Source organism: Scardinius erythrophthalmus, assembly GCF_964197995.2.
Source record: "Scardinius erythrophthalmus genome assembly, chromosome: 4".
NCBI lineage: Eukaryota > Metazoa > Chordata > Actinopteri > Cypriniformes > Leuciscidae > Scardinius > Scardinius erythrophthalmus.
Window position 1 is genome coordinate 36,059,897 of NC_138224.1, and position 11,321 is coordinate 36,071,217.

The following is an 11,321-nucleotide window of genomic DNA, read 5'->3' on the forward strand; positions in this document are numbered from 1 at the left end:
CGGGGGCACAAAGCACATGAAAACAAATGTAAATGATGAATAATACGTAGTATGTTTAAAAAAACGTTTAAAATCGCTTGTTTCTTTAAAAAAATGTGATGTATCGTAGGTTATTTGTGTGCAATATATAAAATAAAAAAGTTATGTATATATATAAAAAAAATGTGTTTCTACAGTCAGCAATATTGTTCATGATTTTAGTTTTGAAAAAAAAAAGAAATTTTCCTTAGATCGTTGTTTTCCATTCAATTGTTTGTATTTTCAACAACTGCTCGTCAGAAAAATACCATAAGATAGGCCAAATCAGTCATTATGTGTGTTAAAATTAAATTTTAACACATTGGATCCAAAGAACTCTATGAAACCCATCTCCACAGAAAATTTCATTAAGATATCTTGAATATTGAAAAAGTTATGAGCATTTTTGTGAAAAACAACTCGTTTTCGGTCACACTAATTTCTATTGTTTTAACCTTAGAAATGAGACAATAATAGGCGCTGATTACTGAACTATAAAATGTTGTAACTTTCTTAATACTTGACATATTTACATTTTTTTTTTTTTTTAAAGGTGGTTTCCAGGTCTTTCCAGATATGCTATCCATTTGTCTATTTGTTGAGTTTGACTTTTTTGTCCACATACCTAATAAGAGCATTGTTTTATGTTCAAGTAGGAAACATGCTTTTTGTTGCTGCTTTGTTGGTCTGAAATGTACAGACCCTTTCGTCGGAGATAACGTAAATTCACTTAAGAGACCTACAGACCCTTTCCAAAAAATTAGAATATCATGGAAAAGTTAATTATTTCAGGAATTCAACTTAAAATGTGAAACTAATATATTATATAGGCTCATTGCTTGCAAAGTGAGATATTTCAAGCTTTATGAATATTTGTTAAAATTTTGATGATTATGGCTTACAGCTTATGAAACCCACAAAATCTAAATGTCAGAAAATTTGAATATTACATGAAATCACACAGTAGTTACACAGTAATACCATGGTCATTGAACCAGGTTTTGGTTATTTTGGCAGTGTGGGCAGGTGAAAATCCTGCTGAAAATCATCTTCATCTTCATAAAGCTTTTCTGCTGAAGGAAGCATGAAGTGCTCTAATGTCCTGGAAGTTGTCTACCAGGACATTTAGAGCACTTCATGCTTCTTTCTGCAGAAAAGCTTTATGAAGATGATTTTCAGCAGGATTTTCAGAAACTCTTTCATGGGATTACTGTGTAACTACTGTGTGATTTCATGTAATATTCTAATTTTCAAATATTTTGATTTTGTGGGTTCCATAAGCTGTAAGCCATAATCATCAAAATTATAATAAATCTAGGCTTAAAATATCTCACTTTGCAAGCAATGAGCCTTTTTTTATAAAATTAGTTTCACATTTTAAGTTGAATTCCTAAAATAATTTAACTTTTCCATGATATTCTAATTTTTGGAAAGGGTCTGTAAAGGAGAGCAACATTATGTTCAAGTAGGAAACATGCTTTTTGTTACTGCTTTGTATTTTACCCCCCCCCCCCCCCCCCCCAAAAAAAAAATGCGCCCCCCCCCAAAAATAATTATCACCAGCCGCCACTGGTTACAAATACACATTAGTTTAGAAATTTATAACAAAACAGTAATTTAAAGCATTATAACGATATAATTATATAATAAAAGGCGGACTTACCTTCACGATACAAAGTGACAGTTGATGAATGACGTGCAATGGTGTCACGTGAATCGGCTCCGCGAAGAAAGTGGGCGTCAATGAAACACGTCACCGCAGTAAAAAGATTCATTTACCTGATCTTTATGTAAATTACACGAGCTTCTTTTTCAGGGTGAAAGATCTCTTTTTATAACACAGAGTCTTTCACGACCAAACTTTTCTTTTTAAAATAAAAGATTAATTACCGGTTCTTTATGTAAATTACACGAGCGTCTTTTTCAGGGTGAAAGACAACACTAAGACTTTTACGACCAAACTTTTCTTGTCTTTAAAAAAATAGCCTTCTAAAATAAAATATGTCTTCCAATTAACTAAGTCAATTTTGTCAAATACCCAGATTCATTGTTGTAGGCATTTTTAGGAAATGTTCTCATTTGGATTAAGCTATTCGGGTAATGCAAAAAATATATTGTTTATTATATTTACAAAGATATAACATTATCATGTTTCTTTTTGAAGGATATGGAGTATAAAGTGTACTTAAATGAAGAGGCACCTGTTCCCGCAGCTACAAAAAGGCGATGGACACAGAATATAATAGGTTGCTGAATGCAAATAACTGTATTTTAGGCAATTTGTTTCTTATTGTACAATTACATATTGACTTACATTAATCAAATAAGCAAGAAATCTGCTCTTTTTTCTTCTTCAGGAGCAAAAAAGAGAAGATCATACAAGACATGGCTTATTCCCGATATAGTTGAAGTAATTCAGGTTTTAATGTTGGCCTAAAAAACATTTTCAGTGATAAATTCATGGCCATTTGTTGTAGTCAAGAAACCATGTCTAACATGCTCCTGTATGTTTATAATTTCATACTTATAGGAAAACATTTCCAATGATGACAGTGGTGACAATATCAGCAAATCTGACAGGAACTGCCCTGATGCTCATGTGAGAATAGGCTTTTTTATTTTTTTTATTTTTCAAAGTTAATCTTCTTTAGAATTGTGCTTCCTTGTTGTCATAAGGTTGGCAATTTGATCCTTTATCAGCCAGAACATTTACAAAATTTAAGTACATGCATAAAACTAGTGGTCCAAGTACCTGTACATGTCTCACAGGGAAACTTTTCTACTGATGAAGAGAATGAGGTCGTCAGCGATGCTGATGGAAACTTTTCAGATGCTGATGTGAGAATGAATTTCTGATATTTTTTTTAATCCAATGCTTTTTGCATACATTTGTAAATATCAGTGTTCATATGGATTTTGTTTTAATGTGCAATAAATGCACAATTTCTAACAGGAAGGCTTTTCTGCTGATGACGAGGGTGATGTCATCACAGCTGATGAGAACTTTCCACAGACTCATGTGAGAATAAAGTTTAGAATATGTATCTAGTCTATAGCCTCATGCTTTTTTTTAAAGCACACACTTCTTTAAGTGTCAGCTTGTAATTAGTGCAATATTTACTTTCTAGATTGTCAGAAACCACAGTGCAGTTTGTGAGGGAAGCACAGAAGAAAGAGAGGAGTGTGCCAGTGAGGAAAAAATATATCCAAATGCCAAAATCACTAATGAAGAATCTCTGCTGTGTATACTTGCCTACAGCCTCAGGCATATAACATCCAAAGTGGCTTTGAGTGACTTGTTAGATCTTATCAATCTCCACTGTCCTGATTCAACCAATGGTGTTCCAGATAGCGGTAACACTTTATAATAACTGCACGCTATTAATAGGGGTGTGCCGGTTTCAGAATTGGTGATGACGGTTATGACGTGAATCAAATGTGACGGTTCATAACATAACCGTCGGCCGGGGGGTGGGGGTGGGGGCGTTGCGAAGGACAACTTAGTTTGAATAAACGAGCAGACACTGATTAGCTACTTGGTCGCCTATTAAACAAATAAAATTAATATCTCAACATCCGCACCAATGTTTTTTTTTTTTTTTTTTTTTCAAAGCCGCACCCGCCCGCCATCCGCTGATTGTTTTGCGGTCTATGGACGATGCAATGCTCTGCTGATGCGAGCCGCAAGAAAGCCCTTGTCTGTTCTAGAAAGGATGCAGCAAAGATATTTAATATAGGCCTACGCTGAGTTTCATTCATTTACGATGAGATGCGCTCTAGTTCACAATGAAATGCAATGCAAGTGAACGCGGCGCGCCCGCGCCTGCATGTCGCGGTTATTATATTGTCAACTATGTTTTCTTTTTATTTATTAAATAGGCTACATGAAATTGGTTGATGAAACATTTATTAAAATTAAGATACAATTTGTACAAAACGAAATTCGTTTTAAAGAAAGGCTTTCTACAAAGCAAAACTTAATGAAGTGGTAAAAATCATGTCTGATGATTTACAAAACTTCATTAAGTGGTAAAAACCATGTCTCCCGAAATATTGCGCATCTTATGATCCAATCTTTTATTACAATTGTTTTTTTGAGCTAAAATGTAATACACATCATATATACACACACTGTATATGTTTCATTTATCAAACATGTTTGGGGCCAGTCAAGGGCTAAACTGCACGATCACGGTAATGATACATTTGTTATTATTGCAAATGTTTATTGCTAATGTTTATTATTGCAAATGTTTTTCCTTTGTTTAATAAATCTCATAATGATGGCAAATCACTATATCATAGTCGTAGCTTTTATTTCTATCTCAAATGATTGGCGGTAGGGGGTACTTGGCAAAGAATCAAATACAGTTGGAAACGACGTAGATCACTAATAACACAGACTGTTAACAATTGTTTTTAATTAGTATTTAAACATTCTCTATGATAAAAAAATTGTTTGTAAAAAATATTTTAATAACACGGTTTTGGCGGTTATAGAGTTCTAATGACGGTGTTCAACTATAACCGTCGGTCTCACGGTTATATACTAACCGTCACACCCCTAGCTATTAATCATTAGTTAAGCATTAGTAAACAGTTAATTCTTCATTTATAAAGCATTAATAAACATTAATAAGCAGTTTGTAAATACAGCTATAAATGCTTTATTCTTGATTTATTAGAACATCTATAATGTGTTTAATAATTGTATTTTCATACTTTATTAATGATCAATTTATCATTTCTAAAGGAAGTATTTCATTATTTACAAACCAGTTATTTAGGAGTTGTCAGTGGTTCATAAGATCACTTAGAAAGTGTAAGTAAATGATTAACAAACTATTTAAATGTACATTTATACATCTTATTATTCAGACATATAGTGATGGTTACTTTGTGTGTTAATAAATGCTTTATTAACATGTATTTCTACTGTAGTTCATGGTTAATTCAGATAGTTATAAAGCATGTAGTAGTGGTCAGTTCACTATTTTTGTGAGCTAATCTAAAGTGAGGACTATTTATGCCTTATAAAGCATTTATAAAGGAGATTTAAAGGCTCAGTTATCTTCTAAACATAAAAAAGGAAACAAACACAACACAGTGATACAGAACATAGAAATATTTATTTCACAATGCAACAAATAAAACTGTACATTTGACATGAAATGAAAAATAAATCTCTTCAATGTTATAGAAAAAAAAGTACTGTACATCTCCAGAAAACATAACTGTGCAGTAAAATGAAACTAGGACTCTGCAGTCTGATATAAAAATAAATTTCTGTAGTGTAAACAACAATTTACCAGTGCTAAAATACAACTTTTTTTTAATAAAACAACAATAATAATAATATATAAAAATATTTCACAGTATAACTACCTCAGTACTAACTTTAAAACATTCGAGAACAACAATGCAGATCGTGAACAACTTTAATCTGATTGAGTGTGAAACCTTCCCCAGATCCTAGGTCAGTTCATTTTTGTTTAAGGAGCAGCAGCTTACCGGAAGCCTTAAAGGCTTTGATAGTATCTTCTATAGCTTGATCCTCCTGAATTGCAGCGGCACATTGTGTGGCAAACTCACTAAGTTTAACCTGACTGCTGAGATTTTTAACGAGTTCTTTAAATTTGCTAGGTGCAGCGATGTACAGCTCTGCGATTGGAGCATTGACCACCACTGTGTTCCGGTCCACCCCAACATGCTTGAAAGCAGCTGACATTGTCCCTCCTCTACTGAAGTGCCGAAGAATTTTTTTGTATCGTGCCACCACCTGCTGTGGTGTTTGAGCTGTAATTCAGAGAACATAGAATTAGTGTTAGTATTTGGTTTTATTCTTATCGCACACACTTTGACACACACACACACACACACACACACACACACACACACACACACACACACACACACACACACACACACACACACTTTGACACACACACACACACACACACACACACACACACACACACACACACACACACACACACACACACACACACACACACACTTTGACACACACACCTTTGACTAACCCATATATTGTTTCAATCTACAGTATGACACATTCTACAAACTTCGGTATAGAAACACAGCAGACCACCTCAGTAACACCCAGACAATCAGTTCATTCCAATGTTAAATTAAAACCTCTGAATTCAGAGTTGTTCATTATACAGTCGTGTGCAAATATATATTTTTTCATTTGATTTAATATTTTGCAATGAGGATCTGATTTATTGGTTTGTTTTTTTACACAGTACTTTAGCTAACCAAAGAATATTTCTCTTGAGGGTAGTTGCTGTAACTTCTTCCAGGGTAAAGTAACTGGTAGCTTATTAACTTATGATTTAATGCAATAAATGCAACTTATTAAGTCACACTCTCATTTTTTTTTACGTCTTTTACATGGACTTAACAAAACATTCTAAAAAAGTGTTGAAGCTGATGTAGATGGTCTACCAGGTTATTCCTCTGAATCTCCAATGCAATTATTATGTTACACACAATATGACAAGCAGTGGCAAACTAAAAACCCAGCGAGTGGAAAGAGTGAAAATAGCATTCTAACCTCTTTGACGTGTCTTTGTTTCCATTTTCTTTGACTTCTTCCCATACTTTTTCCCTTTCCCCTTCTTTTTCATCCTCTTCTTCTTCTTGTCCTCCTCTGATGAGGATGTAGAGGAGGAGTCAGACATAGTGTCAGAGGAAGAGTCAACTGAGATGTCACTCGAGGATTTTGAAGACAAGGGACTCGTCTGGCTGGAACCTTTGTCCCCTTTTTTAAGAGCTGTTAAAATGCATACCAATACATATATAAGGCTCACAGCTTGCATCACATGGTACACAAGAACACAAAGCTTAACTCACATAATAAAACTCAACTGTACTATAATTTGAATACCTGTTGTGTGTTGTAAGACTTACCTGATGCCAGTTGTTCTTTTAGATAGTCTCTCTCCTTGGTCAGCTCATCAATCTTCTCTTTTTGCCACTCTACTCTCAGCTTACACATCTCCAACTCATGAGATTTTCTGTTGTCTACCAGATGTGCAGTGGGGGCCATGGAGACACCTAATTGAAAGTAACTGTGCATTATTGAATGAACTGAGAATGTTAAATTTACTTTCTTGTTGTCTAACGAACTCTCATCCCGCCCGCCGCTGTGCATTACACAATGAGAGTCAAACATGTCATTGCAAAAGCCACCTATTGCCAGACAGTTGTCAGTTCCTTTGTTACCAAAAATTAAAAAAGTACATTTTAAAGCAATTAATGCCATTTATCCATGTAATGAATTTCTAAGAGTAAGGTTTAATTTGGATAGTAATGTATGTACATTCTGTCAAAAAAAAAAAAAAAAATTTAATCTCTGGAACATCTTTTTTACAATTGTTAAGTCCTTTTGGGACAGTGGTTTAAGACAAAAATAAATAAATACCTGCCTTTGACTATCACAGTGTTAAATTTGGTGTCTTTATGGACAACAAAAATATTGAATTTATGTGTAATAATATGTTGAATGTAGCCAAGTGTTACCTATACAAATGTAGATTTGTTAAAGTTTTGGTTTGTTTTCATAATGTTTTGCGGCATTTAAAAATGATTTTAAAATTGTATTTCAATCCTTAAAACAAGTAAAAAGGAGGAGTACTTTGAAACTCTAAATTAATTGGAATATATATGGATTAACCCCCCTCCCCCTGAAATGTAATTTATTTAGTTATAATTTGCTTTTCATATTTTTGTCATTTTTATTTTATTTATTTATTATTAGGCATGTTATTTATTTATTTTATTTTATTATGTTGTTTACGATATGCTGCTTGTCTTCGTGTTATGGTGTTTTACAACGATATTGTGTTAATGCCTGTTTGTTATTTGAAATTATAAAAAAAAATGAATAAAAACCTAGTGAGTGCAGTGTAGTCAGTGCGGCACGTCACAGCGCTCCCGCCCCCCTGCGCGTCCCCGGTGTCGGACCTCTAACCATAGCCTTTAACTAGTAGAGACTAGCTTGATAGCCATCATCAATAATGTGTGCCAGTAAACAGAGTAACCAACTCACCAGTAGTGCCACTGACGGACGTCTCATCCAATGCATCCATCTCCACGCTGGCATTCCTTTTGGCCCGGGTCCGCACGCCTTTTCGACTTTTGTCGGAGGTCTCCATTGCTGAGTCCCAATTCGCCTACTTATACTACGACCTAAAAGTATGTACTTTTTTTGTGACGAAAAAGTACATACTTTTGAGTGTGTAGCAAAAGAGTATGCACGTTCTGGGACATACTTCGATGACGTCATGCAACTTGAACGACAACGTGGTTGCCTAGTTACGCACACCACAACTGTTAACGTTTCATTCATTCTTATGTCCAATAAAATTTTATTTACTATTCCCATCTTTTTTTTCTCATCGTTTTTTTTTTCACAATACATTTTACAATGTGTTCTTCTACCAAGTTGAGGAGTGAAGAAGCAGAGCGGCGTCGTCGTAGAACCAAACGCAGGTCGTTTGTGAGGCGGCTGGTTCTGACGTTCATGTGCAATGTGTGTAACGAAAGCTACTTATTTTAAAGTTCAAATATTGAAAGTTTATAGTATAACTATTGTTTACCGTATTTTATACTTAATTTTATACGTATGTATATAACTCAAAAATACCCAGATGAAAATGAACCATGCTTTTACTATAGTAAAAGTATAGTAACCATGTTTCTTTGGTTGGACTAATAAAGTTAACATTTGTACAGCCACAGTATTACTACAAATAAGTCAGTGTGGTTAAACTATGGTTAGTGTAGTAAAAGGAGTTTATTTTCATAAGGGTTTATAGTAAGGTATAAATCTAAGACAGAAACATCAAAAGAAATACATAAAAAAGACACTTGCATGACACTGTACTAGAGCCTTTTTATTTATTGTTTTGTAGCCTGATAACCCCACACCATACTGCCAGCTGAATGCAACGGCCCCCATCCTGAGGATGTTTTTGGACAGGGAGTCTGACCTCCGCCCCTATCTGCGCCTGACCAGACCATCCATAATCAACCTCATAGAGGCACTGCCTTATCAGGTTGATCATGGATGGTCAAAAGACATAGAGGTGGTGATGTTTCTGTACTGGCTGGCCCATGCTGCTTCCTATAAGGTTGTGTCCTCAGCATTCGACATCCCTAAATCGACTGTGCACAGGGTTGTGCACAAGGTCAGCAGGGCTATCCTTGGCCTGCTAAAAATGATGGTGCGTCTCCCTCAGGGTGAAGAGTTGGAGGAGGTTGGTGCAGGGTTTGCCAGGCTTGCAGGCTCTCCTGCTTTTCGGATGGCAGTTGGAGCTATTGACGGTTGCCACATCCGTATAAAGCCCCCAGCAGTCAATGCAGCCTGTTATTTTAACAGGAAATTATTCCATTCAGTCCAGCTCCAGGCTGTATGTGACCACAGAGGAAAGTTCCTTGACATCTGTGTTGGCTTTCCTGGATCTGTCCATGATGCAAGGACCCTAAAGAACAGTGCCATTTACAGCAGGCAGTTATACCCACCCGAAGGCCGGTGCATCCTGGGAGATGGAGGGTACCCCTGCCTGACATCACCCATCACCATCATGACCCCCTACCGTGAGCCTGTTGCCTCTCCAATTGAGGCCCGCTACAACAGGCATCATTCCAGGGCCAGGTGCGTGATTGAGAGGGCCTTTGGCATGCTGAAGACCCGCTGGAGGTCCATCTTTTTTAAAGCCCTTGAGGTGAGCCCAGACTTCACCCCCATCGTTGTTACATGCTGTGTCATTTTACACAACATGTGCTTTGCCACCGGTGACATCATGGAAGCAGATGTGGGCGATGATGATGAGGATGCCAACAACGAAGACAACGCTGACACCAACAGAGAAGTTGTGTGTGGTGATTTCATGAGGAGCCGTCTGGCAGCAGCAGTTTCCGCACCCGACGTCCACGTTCCTGCATTAATGGAACATGACTATGTTTAGAGTCATCCATCTTTACTTTCCTTTGTTATAAAGTTTATATTGTATTGCTTTAAAGTTCTAGAAGTTATTTTTATTAAACCACATTCTCAGTTAAACAATTATTTCATGATCGTAGTAATAAGCACTTTTGTATTGTTAATATTAAAAACATTCCAATTAACATACAATGTGTCATGAGTTTTCATTATATTAGCTCTAAAATCGTCTGCAAAATTGTAGCCAGGTAGAAAAATTCAATCCTATGGAATTGGGAGAATTTAGAAAAGGACTCACCCTCCACAAATAATCACTACCTCCTCCTTTCCTGGCTGCTTCTCCAACCACTACTCAACCCTTGATTTCAGATGTTTACTATATATGAAAAACAATACTCTGTGTAGTGTGTCAATCAAATTTGTTCATAAATGCTATACTGATTTTCATAAACTCAATCAATTGTCAACAACTGAATACAGTGCCAATTAATTTTTATATTAACCCTTTCAGAGTCTGCATTCATTCCAATGGACATAATTAACTGATATTAACTATGGTGGACTGAGACAGAGGGTATAACTAAATATATGTCATAATATATATAAATATATAAAAATTATACAAACGTCTGTCTGTCTGTTAACAGCATATCTGTCGAACCTTTAGTCCGAGGGATTTCAAACTTGACAGGTGTCTTGCTACGGGCACGAGTAAGTGCAGTGCCAAGTTTGAGATGGCGTTGTTTGGATGAGAAATGCAAATGATATTGTTAAATATATCATTTTTAGAGGGTTGTGGTTTAAAATAAACATTCTGACATTAGAGAGTTGTATCTGTAAAAGAAGCACAAATAAAAGTTGTGGTTTAAAAATAAACATTCTGACATAAAGACTCTGTTAGCTTAACATTAAATCAGCTATACTGTTTACTTCTGAATATTATATTTTTACTCAATTTTCCACATTTATTTTATGTCATTATGTCAGGATCAGTATTTGCTTTCTACCAAAGACAAATAAAAATGTCTCAGAACTTTTGCTGTGTAATTGTAACAATGAGCTCTCAAACACACCAAACCAACAATTACTAAAAACACACTCAAAAACTGATTTTGCACAGGCCTTTTGCACTAGTATATATAAAATGTATATTATCAATGGATTTTACATTTACTGTAGAATTAAAGAATGGTCATATTTTTGTTCCTGGAATATAATTTAAGACGAATTTAATACCATAATCACTCAAACAGAATGAAAAATCATACCAGAGATGGTCTTAATTTACAATTTGATTAATTTATTAATTCATTATAATAACTGATTAACTCTT

The 11,321-nt window shown here is 35.3% G+C and overlaps 1 protein-coding gene across 1 annotated transcript; it reads right to left on the reverse strand.

Annotated features, from left to right (window-relative positions):
* Nucleotides 1-5,081: 5,081 nt before the first annotated feature.
* Nucleotides 5,082-8,198, reverse strand: LOC308689289 (uncharacterized protein; the record flags this gene model as incomplete). The annotated part of the gene is made up of 5 exons (XM_081362943.1): nucleotides 5,082-5,092; nucleotides 5,530-5,814; nucleotides 6,596-6,814; nucleotides 6,952-7,098; nucleotides 8,093-8,198. 5 exons carry the CDS (start codon nucleotides 8,196-8,198, stop codon nucleotides 5,082-5,084), a joined length of 768 nt encoding a protein of 255 aa, XP_081219069.1.
* Between the last annotated feature and the right edge of the window lie 3,123 nt (nucleotides 8,199-11,321).